A 24,403-nucleotide genomic window follows, 5' to 3' on the forward strand; every position below is an offset into this window, starting at 1 on the left:
TATGATTAACTGGTTCTGACAATGACTTTTTTACTGGCATAATCATTTTGTCTACAGATATGGATCAAATTATACATACATATACCATGATGTCTGATTTAAGATTTGAGGAGTCTATAATGGTCAGTTTCAATAAAGATTTATTCAAGCCACTGCAAGTTTTTACCTAACACTGCTATTTTATTTTTCCATGCTGCGTCAACTGGCACCTAATTTGGTTGTAAAAACGGTTGCATCGGGCATCTTCATCGATGTTAGTTGATTTTGTCCAAACACATGATTAAAATTCGATTAAAAAGTAAAAATGCTTGCTTTAACTTGAGAATTAGTTTTGTATATCCCAAAACTGATAGAAACAATTTCTATTTCTTCTGTCTATAATTTGAAGATTCACTGTAGTAAAACCCCCTTACAGGACAACAGAACATATATATATGTATATATATATAAATAAAAATGTTACAACAGAAATTTTAACCAATGACAACAAATTTTACATAGACAAGCAGTCAAATAGACCAATGAAATGTGATGAAACAATGACAAGAGACAGTATTACTGATTGGCTGCTGCGTCTTCATCCTTGTACACTTTGGCCAATATGATCCTGTCTCTCATCAGTTTAAATAACACATAGTAGTTACAGAAGATCATCAGAGCCATGGAGAGAATGTGACTCCATTCTGTGCACTGTAAAAGTCGTATGAATAAATATCCCACAAGAAGCCATGAAAGGATGAGTAACCAGTTTATCACCCGTACCGGTTTGTGGAAGAGAAACTGAAACAGAAGTGCAACACAATCTGTAACCATTGAGAAACATGACTGAATAAATTTGAATTACTTTTAGAGGAAAATAAAGGTCACAAAATATGGTTTAATAAACTAAAAATTTATCAATAACCTAGTGGCTTGTTTTGTTTGATTCTGTGAGTTCTCAGAACTGACATTTGACACAAAGGTGTTTTCAGGCTTGGAAGGTAGGATGATAAGATGAAAAATGTTTCAGCAAAACATATTTATAATATTTTATGACATTTATCTGGTCATTTTTTTGACATTTTTGGTCATTTACTTATGGCGCTGAAACTGATTTTTCTAGCAGGATATCGTCCTATCATCTAAAGAACCTCAGAACCTCTTTAATCAATAGAACTACCCCAATTAGACAAAATGAGTGACAAATTCATGGATGAATTATTACATCTGATACAATAAAACACTTATTCAATTTCATTTTTTAAAAATTTAATCCATTGTGTATTCATGCCACACATAATACCACGTTTCGCAGACTGCAATGTTTAATCAGTTTAACTTGTTTAACTAAATTCCTAAATGAAGGCTTCGAAAATATCACAACTAATATTTGGATAATCAATCTATAATCTTTAAATAATAAAATTTAATCACAAATTTAAATGAAATGCAATATTACTCACATAAAACCTCCCATGCATACTGTTGCCAGGCTCAGCAGTTACATTTACACCTTCAGCTTTAAATAAACCTCTGACATGCTTGACAAGCGCCCCCTGTGGCCACACTTGCAGCTCTGACCATCTGTCAAGGAAGACAAATAGAAAATATGTACATGCAAAAATAACACTGTACAGCCGCAATGTTCACATAGGCAGACTGCTTGTCACAAATTCACTAAAGTTTCCATTTTAGGTCATGCTTCAGTACACAACATAGGGCAAATAGCTTTTTCATAATGAAACAGATCCTTAAAGTTGAAGAAATTATTAACTAGAACTGAATAGTGAATTGACAAGTTTGGCTTCTGTAAATTTAACAGAAGCTCAACTGAAATATAAACCTGGTTTAACAATTTGGGGGGAAAAATGGTTACAGTCAACCATTCAAACAGCTCCTAAAAGGTCTTGTAAAACACCAATGAAATAAATAAATAAATAAACCTCACAGGTTTGATTGGCCCAAGCTTCCCGTCTAAACAAGTCAGTCCCAAGCTGTGTAGAAATGCACCATTCTCTACTGTTGCTTTGCTTTACTTTATGAGCACAACTTTCTTGAAACAGTGACATATTGTAGAGGGGAACACAGAGTGCACCGCTTGGACGGACTTGTTTTGGGCAGGCAATGTTCCCCATAAAGACAGCACTTACGCATTATATGGCACATGGGCATGCCTGCCCTCCACTTTCTGCCATCTGCCCAGGTGCAGGGCACATTTATGCAGCAAGTCAATGTATTTGGGGGTGAGGAAATGGACAATCAGCATGAGAAAGGCGGAGACCCAGGCCAGACAGACGTGTTGCCCCACCCACCATGTGTCATAGTAAAGGGTGTTCTGAAAGATTAACATCAGCATCAACTTTTGCACTAGCCAAAAAAGGCATTTTTTATACATTGCATAACTGCTTGTTACAAGCTACTCTTTCATACGCATAAAGGTTGAAAAGGTTTTTAACAACTGTAAGAATTTAGACCCAAATTTGTGTTCTATTTAGGCAGGCTCCTGTCAAGTAACAGGGCTGTAGAGTAGAACCAGTATGATTGGTAAATGGTAGAAGTAACTTTCTACCTTGAAATCTATTATGGTATTTAATAATCTTGCTTTAGAAATCCCAGTTTTGTCACAATATTCAAGTCTGCTATCCATCATCAGCAGTTTTATTGTAACATTGCCACTAGTCTTTAGCGTAAAACACGAATTGTGTTTCCTTCCACCATAAATCTAGCCGCTGTTGAATGAGTGAAATGTTCTTGAGTAGGGCGTAAAACACCAATGAAATAAATAAATAACTAATCATATACATAAATAAAAACATGGATTGCTGGCCAAAGACCATACTTTGGGGCTTTAACAAAAGACAAAAATCAGAGCTTATTTGGCTTATGCCCAATGAAACCAACAAAGTTATGATTAAGTACACAAGAAAACTGAAACCATGCTGCTGAAAAGAGTGAAATCACACATAAGTTGAGATGAAAAGTTTTCAATGAATCGAACTTGAACCACAATAACCATGCCAGTGTACAAAATACACCAGAAAGCACAAACAAGTACATGCAGCTCCACATTTAAATAAAGGAAAGTTAAGGATTTGGGAGATGCCAAATATTATAAAAAAAAATTTGTAAAAAAAAAAATAACAAAAAACAAAAAAAAGTTTCACTGATACTATCAGCTATCTGTTTGCTGAGTTTCTTACTTATGTATATCTACCTGTTTACTACCTGATTAAGGGCTAGAGAAGGCACAAAAATTATTCTTGGACAAGTTTTAATGTTTAGAATTTTTGGGTCAAAAATTCAGGGAACCCACATGTCAAACTTTGAAAAGCCTAGCCTGACAACTCCACACAAGAATATACCGTGCCACCATGTAGTTCTTGTTCCTGCAAAGGCAGGACAGATTCTCATTCAAGAGTATACATTTTTTAATCAATCCACTTATTCCAAAGTCACCTTGCATCATATCCAATCTACCTGGCCAATAAACAATATGTATAATCTACAGTAAATCAACTACAATTTCATGGATTTTTTCACCAAACAATCACCCTTCTGTACCAAACAATCACCCTTCTGTACCAAACAATCACCCCTCTGTACTACAATGTGATACTTTATGTGATGAACAGTCAGTTATATCGTATGTAACTTTGATGTTTGATGAGGTTTTCACCTTTCTGTGCTACAGTACAAACAGCAGGGGTGAAAAAATTAAAATGAGTTTGTAATTTACTGTAAAAATTAAAATATCACCAGAATAGGAGAGTTTGGAGTTCAAACTCTTTCATCACTGGAGGTAACAAAGTCATACTGTACCATGTGACCCATCAGAAATGTTAGGTAGTTTTTTTTTTATTACATTTACTATAGCATGACATCTGAAAAAAACTTTCACAAAGTTATTTACAGCACACAAACGATGGAGAAAATGGCAGAACTGAGCATTTGTAAAGTTAAGACATGCCTGCCAGTGAGAGTGTCTCCAGAACACTGTGGGATAGGTGCATGGTAAATTAATGTCAACAAAAGTGGCCTAGCGTTCTTGACAAGTCACAAGATACATGACACAAGATGTCTAAGTTGTGCAGAGGGGACAATATTAACAACAATGACTCATGCAATGACCCAGGTCACTTACCCAACAGCTATCACAATTATTTTGGACATGCTAGAAAAAATGCAATCACCAAGCATAAATACATATCTTTAGCAGAACAGGGGTTTAACCTCTAAAACTATGATAATGTAGGAAGTGTTAAATGTTAGTAATCGTTATGTATATATTAAGAATTGCAATATCAAACTGCACTATCCAATATCAACACCATAAAACCAACACCAAGAAAAATGCTTCAGAAGGGCTGACCTTAAGATCAGAGATATGAGTTTCTCACTATAGTTATTTTATAGCTTTTCATAAATGTTCTTCATTAGTATCTTTCAGAAGGTGCCAAATCCAAGGGCATGATTTTGAAGTGTACCTAATATGCAAGTTTTCATGTCAAATTTTCAAAACACATTCAAATATTTATAGATGTTATTCAAGACCAGATTCATACATGTAACCATGATATTCAAGATACAGCTAACAGAACATCAGAATATTAGCCATTCAAATAAACCAAAGTACCCTATTTCTTCTAAATTTTGGGACACCTGGTCTGCACATTTTAGCCAACAGACATGTAATTCCAGCAGGAATGCTGAGTTTCTTTTTTCTCACATGGTTAGACCATCTCATGAGCAACACACTCATATCGTTATGTTTCCAAAAGGCTGATAAAGAAATGTAATATTCTACTTTCAACACTACTAATATCTGTCCCCCAAAAAAAGGAAGAATTAGGGTAAACGGATCAACTGAATGCTGCAATTTCGTAGTGATTAGAGTGATTAAAAAGAAAAAGGAAACAATAACAAAAAAGAAACAGTAAGCATAAATACAATGAGTTCCAGTTCGTTATAAGATGCTCCAATTTTCACAGGGAAAAGGGGCCCCATCAAGGCAGAAAAGAATGGTAAAACAAGCACCTTGCAAGATCAGGACAAAATATCCGATCTGGGTACAACAGCCCATTTTATCTTGACAGGGTTTGGGTTTGAACATTTTGGGTGCACAAAAGGAACTTGTACATTATCGGAATTAAGAGGTGATGAATGCTCAAATGCTGTTTTACAATGCCTAAGATAGTGAACAGCCTTTAGTTTCATTTCATATTGACAATTTTGCCCAACTCATAACTAGAAGCATAAATTTATCACAAAAATTTATCTCTTTACATGTAAATGTGAGAAAATATTCATTGTTTGTTCATTAGTCAAGCGGCCTCTTCAGACTATAAAACACAATTTTAATAGCAATGCAATTAAATTTTTTTGTATGGACACCCAAATTTCAAACACCGAACCTGGGGTATTGAAAGCCACCTGGGCAAATCTGACAAAACATAAACGAGTAACCCAAAATTTCCTTTAGAATTACCTGTGCAAAACAAAGAGGCACAAAAGCCATGTAGTAGGCTGTTAGCATGGAGTTAAAGAGGACTTGTTTGACTCTGTTGTTGAAGTCTGTCTTAAGAGTCTCCACCTCCTCCCTGACTACATCTGGCATCAGAGTACAGGCGTGCAGCAAGGGAGACACCTTGTCCGTGCCTTCTTTAGGTTTATGTTTCACCTGTGCTCCTAATTTGTCGTTAATTATCGAGGGCCAAGCGAGTGTGCGCAAAAACAATGGCTTCAGGGTTGGGCCAAACAGCATAAGATAGGTCGCGGTTCTGTATAAAGAAAAAAATACATGCTTTAAACCGCACACTTTCTTCAAGTAATAAATTCCAGTTACATATTATTATTGTATAATGCCCTACTCAGCAAGTTTTATTTATTCTACATGTATATGACACAGGCCAGTTTCATGGCAGGAGGAAACCAAAGTGCCCAGAGTATATAAAACCAACACCCTTTGGCAGCTACCTGACAAATCTCCCTACTTAAAACCGCAACCAAAATGAGAGCTGGGGGACCTCCAAGGCTCAGTTAGTTAGCGTAAAACACCAATCAAATAAATAAAGAAATGAGAGCTGTATTCCAACACAAGATCTCACCAGTCAAGGGCCTGATTGCACAGAGCCAGTGTTTAAACCATATAAACCAGTGAGGCGTAAATATTTCCTGCTGCATTTTTCACTCATTATATTGATTTACTTATTTGATTGGTGTTTTATGCCATACTCAAGAATATTTCACTTATACAATGGCAGCCAGCATTATGGTGGGAGGAAACCTGGCAGAGCCCATGGGGGAAACCCACGACCATCCACAGGTTGCTTCCCACTTACAGCCAGAGAGGAAGCCAGCATAAGCTAGACTTGAACTCACAGCGACTGCTCATTATATTGACGGTGGTCAGTCTTATAGATGGAGGACTGGAGTGCCTAGGGTAACCCACCAACTTTTGGTGAGTTCTCATGTGACGTGTTACAGTAAGTTCTCAAGTGACGTGTTACATTTAGTTCTCAAGTGACATGTGTTACAGTAAGTTCTCAAATGATACGTGTTACATTAAGCTCTCAAGTGACATGTGTTACAGTAGAAGGCAAACTTGGTTTCCAGCAAACTTCATGCATGATCACACCTGAGAACACAACTGACCGATTACTGCAGCCAGGAACCCGAGAACAACTGAAGCAGGTAACGTTAAAAATTCTCAGTTCGAGATAGGAGATTGGAAGGTGAGCACTCAACCATGACTCACTCTTGTTTCTGCTACAAATTTAATAGTTAATAGAATGACACCATAAATTTCAGAATTTCCTTTATCTTCCATGTGATTCCTTACCAAATCACAGTGAATGTGAACTGAGAAGAAGGAATCGGGGGAAATGAGGACAATCTTTACCAATCCGGTGTACTTACGGATAACACAAAAACAAACAGTAGAGTACTGAGTGCTTGAGGACAACGTGGTAAGCCGTCAAACAAAACAAGGTCACCACAGCCAAGACTACCACCAACTTTATCAGCTGAACAAGCCAGAATAAAAAACCTTTCCGAGAACTTGACCCATAAATCTGAAATCAAAGAGAAACATATTCAGATGCTATCAGCAAAATTTAATCTAGAGCCGCTTTCACAAAACTTCCAAACTCTGATTTCTCATAACTTTCTCCCAAATGGCTTCGTCGTAGGTTAAAGATCAGAAAACCACGTGAGTTTTTACGAAAGATACGAAAAATGATTTAGCTTTTGTGAAAAGTGGATACAGGATAATAATAATTGTGAACTGCCTATGAACATGATTACTTGCATGTATATAAAAGCCAGCACAGTTTTCTACTTATGAACTAACACTTACCACACTATACATTTTATAATTCATTCCGTACTAAAAGAGATATACAAAAAAAAATAAAAAAATAAAGGTATGGCATGTCTTTGTCACAGGATATCAGTTTGTCATCTTACCTCTTGAACAAAGCACCACACCAGCCTTCTGCTCATCAACGTGGCTAAAAATCCCACCAAATATGGATCTATCAGATAGAAGTTCTGTTAAAACAAAAACCCTGGGCCTTTAAACAAATTTCACACATAATACAAGTATGTGATAAATAAAATTGTTTCTAACCTGTTTTATTCCATTCCTGAAACTTACTAAGAGGTTTTTCACAAGAACTTGTGCAGGTAATGCCTTGACCTTCATTTTTAGAATTTTTCAAACTGTATCAGTGGTTGTTTAGAACAGGGTTCACTGACATCAAAACGTTATTAAACTACCATATACCTTATGAGAGGTGATCTGTGGTCATTTTTAGGTGTTTTTTATTTTCAGCCCTATTATACACCCATACTGAATTTTTTTCATGTTTTAAATACTTGGTGCTGCCACTGTTTTTATGGGAAAAAGTACGTCAATGGTTTTCTCTGCTTTGATTTATTTATTTACTTGATTAGTGTTTTATGCCGTACTCAAGAATATTTCACTTATACAACGGCGACCAGCATTATGGTGGTTGGAAACTGGGCACAGCCCAGGGGGAACCCAGGACCATCTGCAGGTTGCTGGCAGACCTTCCCACATACGGCCTGAGAAGAAGCCAGCATGAGCTGGACCTGAACTCACAGCAACCACATTGGTGAGAGACTCCTAGGCCATTACGCTGCGCTAGCGCGCTAACTAACTTCTCTGCTTTGAATGGCACTCACAGCCAAACATAAGTCAACAGTAATCGGCATTGTTCTATCAAGTATTTTTTTTGAAATTGACTTTTTTAAAATTATGTTGATTTTCTCTATCTGATTGCATACTTTTGAGTTTTTGTCATCAATATCAGCTTTTATATATTTCTTTACATATTAACAGTAGTAAAGAGCAAAATCTATGAAGCCATTACAGTGATCTTAATGACTTGCTAATACTGTGTATAAAGTCTATCCTAAACACTTACCAGGGCATACTTAGCATGGGAGTTAGGTAACCACCAGACAGTCTTGTACAAGTGGACGTACTGCAGTAACATGACAATCAAGCCGAATGCATACAACATCACCTCAAACATAAAGTTCCCGTCTCCAGGAATCTCGGGAAGATGGGCATGTTTTGGAATGACGGCCATAGACGCCAGCGGAATCATGTTTTCCCTTTCATCACCAGTGTGACTGAAAAACAAAAAAGCAAACATAAAGAACCTGAACAGACCAAAGCAGGAGCAGGCATGACTATGACATATCTGAATCTTGCTTAATCTAATGCTCTGTGTACTCTGACTTCACTATTATATGGTGAGAAATTCTGTTTGGTCACATAGCAATTTGCTAGTGCCTAGTGGTATATTAACTTTAGAGCTGATGTATGAGTGATATGAGCCTGATTATTAAAGGACTGGCACACTGGAAGTAGGATCTACTGGGGCAAATTGGAATCTACAGTCAAGTAGGCAAGAGTTTAATGGGATGGGAAATGTGTCAGATCGTTTTTGGCCAGATATAAAAACATGGAGATATGACTGTGTTAGAATTATAAAGGATCTACATGTGTGCATGTTGTACAGGACTAATGTTTAATGACAGTGGGCAAAGGTAATCAGAGAAAAATGAATTTATTTGATCTAACTACATAGAATTGGTTGATGATTGTGGTCACTTTTCACTGACATTTCTGCGGCTAATTACATCCCATGGTGTCGTGGTGTTCTGGATTCGGTAGCTATCATTTAAAAAACAGTTCGGAAACCAGTTGGATACGGTACATTTTCTTTGTTCAGTTTTTAATTCTCTCCTGGCAAAGGTTTGAAAATTACAGTTATCATACTTATTCTAATGTTCCCTTACAGCTACACAGTAATAAAACACTAAATTAAATGAAGAAGAAACATATGTTGAGCATGCACACACACACATGGAATATACAACGAGGTAAATACATGTAAGGGTAACTAGAACAATGGACATGCACACTGAAGTTGTGCTGCAAAACCACAGCTTGTGCTCGCTGAGAACACCTTCGGGCTTCCACATACCAAGTTCACGTCTAGACAAACTTGCAAATATTCATGACATTGATTATGTGAACAGATGAATGGTTGTTTATCTCAGAGTTAAGGATATCCTGATGTAGCATTTGTCAGAAAATGTGCATATTTGCATTTGACTGTATCTTTGCCTCTAATTTACACAGCACAACAATCAACCCATTAAAATATTCATCAATACACACATAGTATAAGGAACATATAGAGACAATACACTAATTATATTCTTTTTAATTATATGGCATTCTCTTGTAAGACAATGACATGGACAAGAATGTGCAGAGCTTTCTAAATTTTAAACTTAATGATGCAGAATATGAGAACAAACAAGCCTTGTGCATCCCTTTAGGGCACCCTACCCAAATATTTGATTTTTTCAACAGTGTCAAATTAATCATCCAAAGTTTACGCTTTACTTTTGTTAAATTTCTTTAGCTGTTTAATGATATTAAATCACAGGTGGGGTCAACGCTTCAACCCATGATTGTTGTTTTACATGATAGTTTATACATGTATATGAGAAATACAAAGAGATACACATGTTTAGTACATGCCATTGCCTTTGAACATAATTCGATTAATATTCATCTCTAGTGGTTTTATATATCTTGTATATTATTCACTATTTGGCAACAATTATTTTGAGCCTTTAAGTGTTTTGCTATGTTCAGTGTTAACCGGGATATGGTCAAAAACAAATCTGCGGTTATCTGACATCAGGAGACCCTTAAGCCTGACTGGCAGCAGGCAACGTTTGGCAGATGTTTGAAGGTTAGAAAATTCCAGTCTTCCAGAAGATCTGTCGTCTCTTCATCTTCAAGTCTAATTTCAGAGGGCTTGGAACAGCTTCTAGCAGCGGAAGAGACCAAAGTAAAAAGAGAAGAAGATGACAAACCGATTCCATCTCCTGCCTTCATAGTCTGGATAATTCTGAACAGGTGCGTTGTTGTTGCAAATTCAGACATCATGAACAGCTGACACGTTTTGAGATTTTGCCTACCTTCCACCACTTCCACTTTTATGAGGCCCAGATGGATATGATGAAGCCGACTGGATCCTAGACAGGATTCGTCTTCCTCCTGGCATGACTGACCCTTTTTCCACGAATTAATTTCCAATATTCGGCTGTTTACATCTTCCTTTTGTTAATTACAACTGTCCGGAAGTCGGCTTAGATGCGTACATTTCTAACTACCGTGGATAACCAACTCGTACGTTTCCCAGACGGTGTGCCTTCTTAAAACTACCTGTCCAATATTTTCCATGCAAGTGAGCACTTTATTTGAACTTGGGTCGAGAAGAATGTATCATCTGATAAAGAAAAAGAAAAAAAAAACGTCCAGAGCTTCATCTCCATTTTTCCCAGCGACTACCCTCACCATTACACGCTTAGTACATATGTACCAAAAAACTTTCACAACCTACTCTCAACTCCAAACTTGACATATCACCATATAATCTTGATAACAATAAAATTTGACTTTGCAGTATCACGTTGTTTTCTTCTAACTTTGACTTCGTTATTTTATTTTTGCTGTCTGGACAAAAATGAAAGTTACAGTCGTGAAACAAAGCATATTACTCATTTCGCCTTTTGCCAGTCTTCTGCCACGATTCAAGATGTCTGCACATGATCTGACAGTCAGTTTTGCAATGTCAACACTTTCTACACTCGTGATTTTTTACTCTTTGACTGTCGTTGTCTCTCACTTCACAACTGGATAGCGTTGGGTATGATTAAATCATGATTAACTGGAATATTGCATATGATTCTTCATAGTATACGTTTTGAATTGTTTGAATGAAACCTTGACCGGTTGAACAACAACAACACACGTGTTTTCCTGTTTAATTTTTTTTTATTATTTAAACGTAGATGTTTGTTTAGGATGTGAATGTAGACCTTGGCATAAAGTCTGTTGAAATAAACATCATAATGACTCTCAGACAGAAAAAACAGCATTGATCGACCTCATAGTTTAGTATAATAACTGAGGAAAGCAATTCTGAAGGATTTATTTACAAGCAGGGTCGGCATTTCAGGAGATCCGCGAGTTTGTGCAGGTATGGACAGTATATGCTGGACTGAATATACATCTCGCATAACCAGTTCTGTAATGCTCAACGGCACTGTTAGCGGCCACCGGAAAATCACAACTTTTACCTGCATTTGTTAGTGAGAGCCCCCACCCTGTCTCAGCCAAAGCTACGTGAACTTGCAAGACTTTTGAAATGCCAACTTGGCTTAGTACACTAAGCTGTTCAATGGATCATCTTGATCACAGTTAATTTAGGGCACATCACAATTTGAACTGTCATGTTACATGTAATTCCACCTTCTGTGCAGTAGGCCTTGGAATATGCCTAAATTTAATACAGATAAAGAAATAAGAAAAGACCGTGCGTAATGCAGGCCTACTAAGGGCTTGTCATATTTGTTCCTACATCAAAGTGGAAATGAATATTTTGACTCTCATGGTTATCTTTACTCCTGATCTCTCATTTATGTTTTGGCAGGCTTTCTTCTGCAATTATGGCTGCTTAAGGATGATTCAACATGGCATGTGGTGTGTGAGGGCCATGTACCACAGTGATGGCTGTGGAGGACAGTAAAAGTGTTGTGAGAACTGTTGTCAAAGAAAGTCTGTGATAAACCTAGTCTTCATTTGTGATCTCAGCTTTGTTTATATCTTAATTTATTGCTCTTTGTTCTGAATCAGCATTAATTATTATCTTTACACCAAATACTGCAAATTCAGGGATACAAGGATGTACATAAAGGAAAGATTGATCTTTCTGAGAAAAAGATGAAAGTTTTATTATTTTGCATTTGAGCTCCCGAATTGGAGTTAGAATATAATCATGCCGTTGGCACATTTTGACATGGAATGTGGGCCAAAATGTCGGTCTGAACGGCATGCACAAGATTTGAATGCTGCCATTACTCGAGGCAGCCTCCGAGAAATCCAGGCATACTTCAAGCTTTGCCACAATGCTGGATGCATGTCAGACTCTTTTAGAAGAACGGCCTTGCACCTGGCTGCATCATGTGGGAAGTGTGAAATTGTTGACTGGTTGCTGACGACAAAGAAATCAGATCTGTCTGCTAAAGATGAGGAGTCGGGATGGACGGCCTTACATCGAGCTGTATTCTATGGTCAGCTGGGGGCAGTGAGGATACTGCTACAGGTGGGTATTCACTGTCTGCCTTACAATTTATTTAAAATCAGATAGTATGTTGACTGGTGCTGACTAGTATCTTACACACTAGTTTTCAACTGCTCACAGATGTGCTGCTCGATGAAAGCAGCTGTCCTGGACAGAGATGATACCTAAGGAAAAGAAAAAGTAGATGTAGTGACCAAATTGAAAGATTGAGTTTATGGTTACTGGTTACATGGTAGCTAAAGGCTTATTTAGCTAAGTGAGCTTCATGCAACTGGCCCCTAGACACCCGGCAGTGTATGTCATATTTAAATGGAATGTGACCCTACTAAGTTTGTATTTCAAAATTTTTCTTTTATCTCCCCCTACTGTGTTCTTTCCACCTGTAGGCAATGCCTGATCTTACAATTCGAGACCGAGAAGGTCTTGGACCTTTAGACATCATACAGAAAGATAGGCCTGGCTATGTGACCTACTCATCTAAAGGTAATGCCTAGAAACAAATAATGGTTATGTTAGATAGAATGTTAGAAATTAGTTAAGTAGCACCACTGTATATGACCTAAAAGTTTTGCCCTGAGACTGGTAAAGTGAATCCCAGGATTCATTGCATTGATTGTGGTTCTTACTGACTGGGCGCCACGAGGAGCATCAGCTGTGGTCAGGGGGTTATGTGAACAGTCCCCGAATGTATTAAACAAGCTCATGCTTCACTGAGCAGTCAGTCTAAGAGCTCTTCCTGTACAAAGCTGTAGTAGAACTTAGCACCCGGTAAATCCTTACTTGCCAATTACCAGTAGATGACTCAAACTGTGTTTAAAGCGACAGTTTGCAATCACAGGGCTTGAAATCTCCACCTGTCTATTATACTCGTTGATGGTGTGATTTTTTGCCGCCGAAAGGCAAAAAAATAATCTTACCTGTCTCTGACAACACCTGGGCATATTTGCATACTTGTAATCATAAAAGATGGACTTGATTTTGATATATAGCCAATCAGTGTTGTGCGAACTTCTAATATGTCAACAACATGGACAAATCCTATCTGACTTCCGTTATGCCGAACTTGAGCACAGTGCTACCGAAAAGGGGTCAAATTTAATTGTGGTTGTTTTGGGAGACTATGTTTTCTGTCTTTAATGAGGGGCGAGGTGCTGATTTCAAAATGCGAGAAAGGTAACTCTTTTGCAATAGGAGGACAGTTCCGATTGTAATGAAACCAAACATGTGTGCAGACTGACATACCGGTATTAAATTGGAATTACATGGACACAGGAAGCTGATGACAAACATTTCTCAGTGAAATTCGCTTTTAGCTGAAATACATTTGTTCACATTTTCGTTGCACAATGAGAGCTCTAAGCAGAGCCGGTGTGAAGTGACGTCCACCTATTCATCTGCAGTGTACATTGTGGATGTACATTCCTGGTTTGGTGTGGTCATACTTTGAGACAGGGTTTGGAATTTAAAGGTTTGTTCTAAACAGCGTGTGTCTTGATGCTTGCTTCGATTTCATTCATGAGTATATTTAGAGATGTACATGTAGGCCAACTAGTCAGGAGACCTGCACACCTCAGTGTCAGTGACATGACCCCACGTGGCCAGGATTAGCATCCAGAGCTGCCAAGTGCCATGCAGGGTAATGATACCGGCGGGTGCCTAATTGCTGTCATCTTGCAGCCAACTCGAAAGCACATGACAGAAACTCACGTGCGAAACTTCAGGTCATTTACCATAATATGTTTTAAGATTTAATTTTTTGTGTTGGTTTTATCTAAAAGTTGTTCGTATTGTTGTCAGATCTCTATTAATAATCAGATGAAATAGGTGTGTTTTAAAAATTCATTCAAGGTTCAATTTTTAAATTTTATCTATGGTAGTCCACATGTATTTTTAGATAACGTTAATTTGATGTGATTGTCTTCAGTGCCTTAGAAATCATTGATTAGCACCTTATTCCCAGGATCCCTTCTGTGATCAAGATAGGCTGGCCTTGACTTCACACTCAAAGGCTTAGTCAATTCGGCATATTCTGTGCCAGTAGATTTCCTGTGAACACAATTTTTTTTCTTCTGAGTGACATGCACAAACACCCACGCCGTTAATTTTGCCAGCCCAACAAATTTGTGAATAATCACAAAAATTTATATCAAAAGTTTGTAGATGATACAAGCATAAAGCTGAAATTGGTAATTATTACAAAGCACATCAAACTGTTCTACTTTGCAGATGAGAATGAGGTTTACTCATGGGGAGACAACTCCAACCTGACTCTGGGTCATTCGGTAGAGCAGAGGCGACCTGTGCCAGAGGCTGTGGATACTTTCCGAAAACTACAGTTTAATGTTCAGCAGGTGAATTGAAATGAAAGAATACTCTCCTTGCACCTTTCTTGTTTATATCTTATACAGTGCAGTTACCTTTGTGTTGGGTTTGAATAACCTTTTGAGTATGACATTCTACACAAATTGGTACTTGATAAAATTTGCTAATAAATTAAGATGCAAATGACTCATTTAATCATTTTTGTTCATGAATTGATATATAAAATGTATATTTTTGCCATTTAAGTAGTATGTTAATGATGTCAGTCAAGGTATGAGTCAGTCAAGGAACCAAACTCCTCAACAATTTTGGCCACAAACATAAAGTACTGCACGTTTTGGCATATAAGAAGGCGTTGTCATAATTTCTGTGAAGTTCATAATTGTCCCTTTACCCCAACAATACATGTTGGAATTCAAAATATGACAAATTATGTCAATTTGTCAATTACTGGTCACATTTATTGAGGATTTAGGAATTAACGATTTCTGGTCAACTAATGTGTAGCATGATTATGTGTTTTCCAGGTTGTGTTGTGTAAGTACCACACTGTTTTCCTGACAGCCTGTGGTAAGGTGCTGACATGTGGTCATGGTCAAGGGGGAAGACTGGGTCATGGAGATGAACAGACCTGTCTGGTGAGATCACTGTTGGTGGCACATGTTTGTATCTGTTATAATATCATATGTCACAAGTTCTTATCATGTGTCACAAGTTCATATCATGCCACAAGCTGACATCATGTACTGCAAGTTCATATGCGTCACAAGTCCATATAATGTGTCACAAATTCATATCATGTGTCACACTTTCATATCATGGATCACATGTTCATATCATGTACCATAAGTTCATACAGTGTCACAAGTTCATAACATGTCACAAGTTCATAACATGTCACAAGTTCATATCATGTGTCACAGGTTCATATCATGTGCTACAAATTTTCTGTAAATGATATCATTTTTATGTAATGTTGAAAACAGCTCTATAAAACCTAGAAAACAAAATTCTGCTGTGTTTGTGTGGTTGGGCATCTACAGTTCACAGGGCCTTTTTAGCAGTAAGTGGTTCAATCCCAGACATAGGGAAGGAATTGCCCAGCATCCACAGTTCACAGGGCCTTTATAGTAAGTAGTAAGTGGTTCAATACCAGACATAGGGAGGGAATTGCCCAGCATCCACAGTTCACAGGGCCTTTTTAGCAGTAAGTGGTTCAATACCAGACATAGGGAGGGAATTGCCCAGCATCCACAGTTCACAGGGCCTTTATAGTAAGTAGTAAGTGGTTCAATACCAGACATAGGGAAGGAATTGCTCAGCATCCACAGTTCACAGGGCCTTTATAGTAAGTAGTAAGTGGTTCAATACCAGACATAGGGAGGGAATTGCCCAGCATCCACAGTTCACAGGGCCTTTTTAGCAGTAAGTGGTTCAATACCAGACACAGGGAGGGAATTGCCCAGCATCCACAGTTCACAGGGCCTTTATAGTAAGTAGTAAGTGGTTCAATACCAGACATAGGGAAGGAATTGCTCAGCATCCACAGTTCACAGGGCCTTTATAGCAGTAAGTGGTTCAATCCCAGACATAGGGAAGGAATTGCCCAGCATCCACAGTTCACAGGGCCTTTATAGTAAGTAGTAAGGGGTTCAATACCAGACATAGGGAAGGAATTGCCCAGCATCCACAGTTCACAGGGCCTTTATAGTAAGTAGTAAGTGGTTCAATACCAGACATAGGGAAGGAATTGCTCAGCATCCACAGTTCACAGGGCCTTTATAAGTAGTCAGTGGTTCAATACCAGACATAGGGAAGGAATTGCTCAGCATCCACAGTTCACAGGGCCTTTATAGTAAGTAGACAGTGGTTCAATACCAGACATAGGGAAGGAATTGCTCAGCATCCACAGTTCACAGGGCCTTTATAGTAAGTAGTAAGTGGTTCCATACCAGACATAGGGAAGGAATTGCTCAGCATCCACAGTTCACAGGGCCTTTATAGTAAGTAGACAGTGGTTCAATACCAGACATAGGGAAGGAATTGCTCAGCATCCACAGTTCACAGGGCCTTTATAGTAAGTAGTAAGTGGTTCAATACCAGACATAGGGAAGGAATTGCTCAGCATCCACAGTTCACAGGGCCTTTATAGTAAGTAGACAGTGGTTCAATACCAGACATAGGGAAGGAATTGCTCAGCATCCACAGTTCACAGGGTCTTTATAGTAAGTAGTAAGTGGTTCAATACCAGACATAGGGAAGGAATTGCTCAGCATCCACAGTTCACAGGGCCTTTATAAGTAGTCAGTGGTTCAATACCAGACATAGGGAAGGAATTGCTCAGCATCCACAGTTCACAGGGCCTTTATAGTAAGTAGAAAGTGGTTCCATACCAGACATAGGGAAGGAATTGCTCAGCATCCACAGTTCACAGGGCCTTTATAAGTAGTCAGTGGTTCAATACCAGACATAGGGAAGGAATTGCTCAGCATCCACAGTTCACAGGGCCTTTATAAGTAGTCAGTGGTTCAATACCAGACATAGGGAAGGAATTGCTCAGCATCCACAGTTCACAGGGCCTTTATAGTAAGTAGAAAGTGGTTCCATACCAGACATAGGGAAGGAATTGCTCAGCATCCACAGTTCACAGGGCCTTTATAAGTAGTCAGTGGTTCAATACCAGACATAGGGAAGGAACTGCTCAGCATCCACAGTTCACAGGGCCTTTATAGTAAGTAGTCAGTGGTTCAATACCAGACATAGGGAAGGAATTGCTCAGCATCCACAGTTCACAGGGCCTTTATAGTAAGTAGTAAGTGGTTCAATACCAGACATAGGGAAGGAATTGCTCAGCATCCACAGTTCACAGGGCCTTTATAGTAAGTAGTAAGTGGTTCAATACCAGACATAGGGAAGGAATTGCTCAGCATCCACAGTTCACAGGGCCTTTATAGTAAGTAGTAAGTGGTTCAATACCAGACATAGGGAAGGAATTGCCCAGCATCCACAGTTCACAGGGCCTTTATAAGTAGTCAGTGGTTCAATACCAGACATAGGGAAGGAATTGCTCAGCATCCACAGTTCACAGGGCCTTTATAGTAAGTAGTAAGTGGTTTCATACCAGACATAGGGAAGGAATTGCTCAGCATCCACAGTTCACAGGGCCTTTATAGTAAGTAGTAAGTGGTTCAATACCAGACATAGGGAAGGAATTGCTCAGCATCCACAGTTCACAGGGCCTTTATAGTAAGTAGTAAGTGGTTTCATACCAGACATAGGGAAGGAATTGCTCAGCATCCACAGTTCACAGGGCCTTTATAGTAAGTAGTAAGTGGTTCAATACCAGACATAGGGAAGGAATTGCTCAGCATCCACAGTTCACAGGGCCTTTATAAGTAGTCAGTGGTTCAATACCAGACATAGGGAAGGAATTGCTCAGCATCCACAGTTCACAGGGCCTTTATAGTAAGTAGTAAGTGGTTCCATACCAGACATAGGGAAGGAATTGCTCAGCACCCACAATTCACAGGGCCTTTATAGCAGTAAGTGGTTCAATCCCAGACATAGGGAGGGAATTGCCCAGCATCCACAGTTCACAGGGCCTTTATAAGTAGTCAGTGGTTCAATACCAGACATAGGGAAGGAATTGCTCAGCATCCACAGTTCACAGGGCCTTTATAGTAAGTAGTAAGTGGTTTCATACCAGACATAGGGAAGGAATTGCTCAGCATCCACAGTTCACAGGGCCTTTATAGTAAGTAGTAAGTGGTTCAATACCAGACATAGGGAAGGAATTGCTCAGCATCCACAGTTCACAGGGCCTTTATAGTAAGTAGAAAGTGGTTCTATACCAGACATAGGGAAGGAATTGCTCAGCATCCACAGTTCACAGGGCCTTTATAGTAAGTAGTAAGTGGTTCCATACCAGACATAGGGAAGGAATTGCTCAGCACCCACAATTCACAGGGCCTTTATAGCAGTAAGTGGTTCAATCCCAGACTTGGGGAGGGAATTGCCCAGCATCCACAGTTCACAGGGCCTTTATAGTAGTAAGTGGTCAGCAGTGTTTCGTAGGCCAGAACCCAGGGAAACGAATGACCATCCACAGGTTTCTGACAGACCTTCCCATGTTCGGCCGGAGAGGAAGCCAGCATGAGCTGAACTCACAGCGACCGCATTGGTGAGAGGCTCCTGGATCATTGTGCCGCACTGGCGTGTTAACCCCCTTGGCAACGGAGGCTTCTCTCCAGAAATTAAATTGACTGCTGTCATATAAGCGAATCATTCTAGATCAAATCAAATGTTTGAATTCCAGGTACACATTCCTATGTTAGATTTTGTGTTGTACAGATACCACGTGTGGTGGAGGCCATAGGGAAGGACATGTGCATCCATGTGGCAGCTGCTAGAGGCCACACTGTGTTCCTCATGCAAGGGTAAGAGTGGAGGGTGGAGGGATTGAATGGAAAGATATTGGCCATTGATTGATCATAAGCCTGTAAGAGCATAGGGTAGAGGTTCTGTATGGAAAAATACTAACCATTTATTGCTTGTGCAAGAGTATAGGGTATAGAGCCTGAATGGAAAAATACTGGCCATTACTTGCTTGTGCAAGAGTGTAGGGTCTGAATGGTAAAATACTGGCCATTGATTGCTTGTGCAATAATGTAGGGTATAGGGTCTGAATGGAAAAATACTGGCCATTGATTGCTTGTGCAAGAGTGTAGGGTATAGGGTCTGAATGGAAAAATACTGGCCATTGATTGCTTGTGCAAGAGTGTAGGGTGTAGGGTCTGAATGGAAAAATACTGGCCATTGATTCCTTGTGCAAGGTTAAGAGGCGGTAAGAGTAAAGGATGCGAACTGAATGAACTGGCATTTGCTTCCTCATTTAAGGGTAATAGTTAGTATATAGGCAGGTACTGGCATTTATTAGCATCATTGCATGACCGTTGTTCACCGTTTCTTGACCGGCTTGACAATGTCTTACCTTGTAGCTTAGTATATGTATTACAAGTTATTCCAGTGACCCTACATATGCCCTCCTGGGATGAGGGCAAATTTTACAAAGCCATGTTGGGCTGAAGCCCAGGACTGTGATCTTCTTCATAAAACAAAATATTTGAAACTGGACGCAAGAATTTGGCCAAAATTGTACCACCACAGCAAAGCATCAGCACTAAAAATTGTATTAATTTAATGCATAGTTTAAAGAGTTTAATTGGTATTACAATTTTAGGCTAAAGCCTGTAATTGTTCTGGGAAACAGGTCCCAGTTCCAGTCTTTTTTTCTCTATTTTTCTGAAACTATGCTTGAGTACTTGTAAATTTTGAGTTGTCACAAGGTTCACATTTGCTGACTGTATGACTGTGTGTTACTTCTGAATGCTGTCTGTTGTAGGGGGACTGTTTACACTTGTGGACTGAATGATTGTCACCAACTAGGACAGTTTCCCCTACCCCAGAAAAGCCTGGCCCCGAAACTGGTACAAGCATTTGTCTGTTAAAGGATACATGAAAAGCTTATTTTTTATTAGTTATTTTCTTCATTCGGAGTATATGATGTGGCCTAACATATGAAAGTTCCAAAAAGCATCTCAACTTCTTGTTGGAGTGTTAAAAATGCTTTAAACTGCAGTTGTCCTAAGGTCCCCAGCAGTCAGTCTGGACATTAATTAGCCTCCTATGATGTTGTTAACGGTGATAGGTGCTAACGACTTTGTAGGGGCGAAAGCCTGAATTGTAGGCACTAAGGTCATCACACATTCACAGTATGTTCATCAATAATGTCATTTCTGAATATATCCTATGGAAAATTAACAGAAACAATTCACAGAAAGTATGCATAAATTAGAGGCGTTATTAAAAATTAAAGGCGAAAGCATAGAAGCTTTTGTAGAAAAAATATAATAGATGAATATGGCTTTGAATGTGGTAATAAAATTAAAAAAAATTCTCAAATAAATCCGAGCTATGTTGGGCATTAAGTGTATGTATGATTTGTTGTATGATGTAAAAATTATGGTTTTATTGATATGTTGAAAAATTGCAGTATTCTGTCATTACAGTCCAAATAGAAACACAATGAAATTAACCGGATGGGTTTTGCACAGCTGTCAGAATGCATAGTATCTAAAAGTTTTGGCTACATGTACATTTGTGTGATCGCAGAGAAATAAGACCTGATCACCTGACATCTCATCATATCCATCTACACAGTCTCAAACTATTGTTGGGATGTACGTCCTGTTTACAGGTCAATCATAAAATGTTGAAGGGTAAACGAATCAGTGGCATATGTGCTGGCCGTTTCCACACAGTGATAACCACATCAGACTCGCCCAACGCTGTGTACACATTCGGACTGAATGCAGGACAGTTGGGTGAGTAACTGTTTGCTGTTATGATTGTCATTCGTTCCAAAAAAAAAAAAAAAAACAAATTAAAATTCAGGTTGGTCATGGTTTTCTGTGAAAATCACAAATTTTTTTTCACACAATTCAATACTGTAATCAAATACAGTAAAATTTTCGAATTTTACCCTGGGCATCTATCTGACCAGATTATGTGTTTTGTCCCAAAAATAAATTCACAATGTTTTTCATTCACATGCTAACAGTAATGATTTGAAGTCAGAATAAATATTCACAAAAGAAATGTATTCATTGGAAAAATAGTACTCACAGGAATTCTTGTATTGATGGATTTTAAAGTCAGTTTTTTGATACATTTCTCAGTGGTTCAAATGTTTATATGTTTTTTTTATTATTTAATACATAAAACATAGATAAAATCAGCCTCTGAATCATTCACTGTTGAATATGGTATGTGACCCTCAGGTCACCCTAAGGGAGAGGTGTACCAGAGCCAGCCCAGATTAGTGGCCTACCTCAACCATGAGCACTTCAGCATTGAGATGGTGGCGTGTTCTGATGCAGCCGTAGTCTGTCTGACCACCCAGGGAGATATTTATGTGCTACACAAATATCAGTGCCGTAGGGTTGCTAATAGGTAAGTCCTATGTCCTTTATTGTGCAGAGACCATTTTTTAATTCTCTTTTTTAATACCCTATAATCTTTTCCTTTGAAATAATAATTTGTTGAAGGTGATATTTATGAATAACTTTTCAAGCTCTTTCATCTGAAATGAGCATAAATTCATGGGGGAGAAGTGGCGTCGGTGTTGGTATTCGAGTAAGCTTTTCTGTTTGGGTCAGTTTAGTATTCAGATTTTATGTTTGGTCTGCTAGTCTCACAGTTTTCACATCAGCTTAGTGGGACTGATGAACATGATTCGGACATATACTCATTTTGATGATAAATCTGGGATGTTTGCATTTTTATTCAAATTATCAAGTTTTGGACTTGAGGTTAAGGTTTTTTTGTTTGGGTTAGCTGTTGTGGCAGTTTTTACAAAATCTTGTATTTTTATTCTAATTAGCAGGTTTTTGACTTTGTCATTTTATCTTAGCCAGCATTTAAACTGAAGCCATTACTGGCAAGCTGTCAGGTTTCTCATAACCCTTGTATCATAGCCAGCACTATTCAGTTTTCTTAGCCAGGGTAAGGTTTTATGTTTGGGTCAGATATTCCAACAGTTTTCACATCATTTTTATGAAACTTGGTGGGAATGATGAACAGGATTTGGTGATTTGCTGCTTTTGAATAATTAGAGATATTTGCATTTTTAGCTTGCTGCTATGAAGTAAGATTTTGTGTTCAGGTCATCTGTTAAACTTTTCACGACATGTTCATGAAATTTGTTGGGCTTATTACACATGTTTTGAAAGTGTTGTCATTCTGCTTGATTTTTCTGTTTTTATAAAAGCTACCATGTTTTGGACTTGCTGTGTTCACATTCACTTCAAAGGTGTATATGTACGCTCAGAGTAAGATTTTATGTTTGGGTCAGCTGTTGTCAGTTTTCAACATATCTTCATGAAACTTAGGCTGCCATTTGAACTGAAGCCATTACTGGCAAGTCTTTGGGCTTCTGAATACCCTTCTTATGTTTTAATCTCCTTCAAATTTGAGGAGTTTTTCACGTAGGTAAACCTTGAAATAGTGCAGTGGCTTGCCCTAGGGAATCTGGTTTCCTGCACCCTAAACCAGGATCACTGTTGTATAAGTGAACATTCTTTAACAAGGAATTACAGAGCAGGGGGGATTTATTATGCATGTAAAAGTTACTGGTAAAATGTATGTGAAACGTTTTATTGTACATCTGATGTTACACTTCACTCAGTATTGATTCTGATCAAAGTCTTTGTTGGCTTTTAACTCAACATCAGCAACTCTGCAATGCCTTTTTAGTTTTCAACCATGAACAAAAAATTTCAAAGTATAACTTTGGAAGCTTCTTGAAAAACTAAATAATATAATGTTGAAGACTACAATGCATTGTTTAGGTAGGAGCAAATATGAACATTGAATTTTGTTTTAGGGTGTGAGAGTATATCTTGTTAGCTTTCATTGTCTGTGTTCATTTTCTTGTTTTTTTCTTATGTTTGATTCCCATGGTTCATTATAAAAGGTTCATTCTCATGGTTCATTCTCAGGGTTCTTTCTTGGGTTTCATTTTCATGGTACATTCACACAGTTGATTCTCTGTGTTCCTTTTCTTGTTTTATTCTTATGTTTGATTCTCATGGTTCATTCTCAAGGTTCATTCTCATGGTTCATTCTCAAGGCTCTTTCTTGGGTTTTCATTTTAATGGTGCATTCACACAGTTGATTCTCTCTGTTCATTTTCTTGTTTTATTCTTATGTTTGATTCTCATGGTTCATTCTCAAGGTTCATTCTCATGGTTCATTCTCAGGGCTCTTTCTTGGGTTTCATTTTCATGGTGCTTTCACACAGTTGATTCTCTGTGTTCCTTTTCTTGTTTTATTCTTATGTTTGATTCTCATGGTTCATTTTCAAGGCTCTTTCTTGGGTTTTCATTTTAATGGTGCATTCACACAGTTGATTCTCTCTGTTCATTTTCTTGTTTTATTCTTATGTTTGATTCTCATGGTTCATTCTCAAGGTTCATTCTCATGGTTCATTCTCAGGGCTCTTTCTTGGGTTTCATTTTCATGGTGCTTTCACACAGTTGATTCTCTGTGTTCATTTTCTTGTTTTTTTCTTATGTTTGATTCCCATGGTTCATTATAAAAGGTTCATTCTCATGGTTCATTCTCAGGGTTCTTTCTTGGGTTTCATTTTCATGGTACATTCACACAGTTGATTCTCTCTGTTCATTTTCTTGTTTTATTCTTATGTTTGATTCTCATGGTTCATTCTCAAGGTTCATTCTCATGGTTCATTCTCAGGGCTCTTTCTTGGGTTTCATTTTCATGGTGCTTTCACACAGTTGATTCTCTGTGTTCCTTTTCTTGTTTTATTCTTATGTTTGATTCTC

General features: G+C 38.3%; 2 protein-coding genes across 2 annotated transcripts in view; one reads left to right on the top strand and one right to left on the bottom strand.

Annotated features, from left to right (window-relative positions):
* Positions 1 to 451: 451 nt before the first annotated feature.
* On the bottom strand, positions 452 to 10,786 carry LOC135469665 (transmembrane protein 39A-like). Its single transcript, XM_064748218.1, has 8 exons — positions 10,510 to 10,786; positions 8,427 to 8,637; positions 7,444 to 7,527; positions 6,895 to 7,049; positions 5,465 to 5,756; positions 2,130 to 2,314; positions 1,443 to 1,563; positions 452 to 780 (listed from the first exon to the last, which is right to left on the bottom strand). Exons 1-8 carry the CDS (start codon positions 10,593 to 10,595, stop codon positions 556 to 558), a joined length of 1,359 nt encoding a protein of 452 aa, XP_064604288.1. The 5' UTR covers positions 10,596 to 10,786; the 3' UTR covers positions 452 to 555.
* A 358-nt stretch (positions 10,787 to 11,144) lies between these two features.
* Positions 11,145 to 24,403, top strand: part of LOC135462307 (inhibitor of Bruton tyrosine kinase-like) — a 31,460-nt gene continuing 18,201 nt past the window's right edge. The window contains exons 1-9 of the mRNA XM_064739647.1: positions 11,145 to 11,240; positions 12,027 to 12,698; positions 13,064 to 13,160; positions 14,904 to 15,028; positions 15,527 to 15,637; positions 19,350 to 19,435; positions 20,401 to 20,485; positions 21,256 to 21,382; positions 21,839 to 22,010. Of these exons, the coding sequence (XP_064595717.1) occupies positions 12,372 to 12,698; positions 13,064 to 13,160; positions 14,904 to 15,028; positions 15,527 to 15,637; positions 19,350 to 19,435; positions 20,401 to 20,485; positions 21,256 to 21,382; positions 21,839 to 22,010 (1,130 nt within the window). The 5' untranslated portion in view covers positions 11,145 to 11,240; positions 12,027 to 12,371. The remainder of the gene's footprint in view (positions 11,241 to 12,026; positions 12,699 to 13,063; positions 13,161 to 14,903; positions 15,029 to 15,526; positions 15,638 to 19,349; positions 19,436 to 20,400; positions 20,486 to 21,255; positions 21,383 to 21,838; positions 22,011 to 24,403) is intronic.

This window comes from Liolophura sinensis, chromosome 1 (assembly GCF_032854445.1).
Source record: "Liolophura sinensis isolate JHLJ2023 chromosome 1, CUHK_Ljap_v2, whole genome shotgun sequence".
In the NCBI taxonomy this organism is placed as follows: Eukaryota; Metazoa; Mollusca; class Polyplacophora; order Chitonida; family Chitonidae; genus Liolophura; species Liolophura sinensis.

Excerpts from the sequence above, each read along its gene's own strand:
- LOC135469665 (XM_064748218.1), bottom strand. The coding sequence starts at position 10,595 with ATGCCAGGAGGAAGACGAATCCTGTCTAGGATCCAGTCGGCTTCATCA. Across the intron at positions 1,564-2,129 it reads GCCCATGTGCCATATAATGC|ATGGTCAGAGCTGCAAGTGT; the intron begins GTAAGTGCTGTC and ends CTTCCTTGACAG. Across the intron at positions 781-1,442 it reads GTATGCATGGGAGGTTTTAT|TTTCTCTTCCACAAACCGGT; the intron begins GTGAGTAATATT and ends CTTCTGTTTCAG.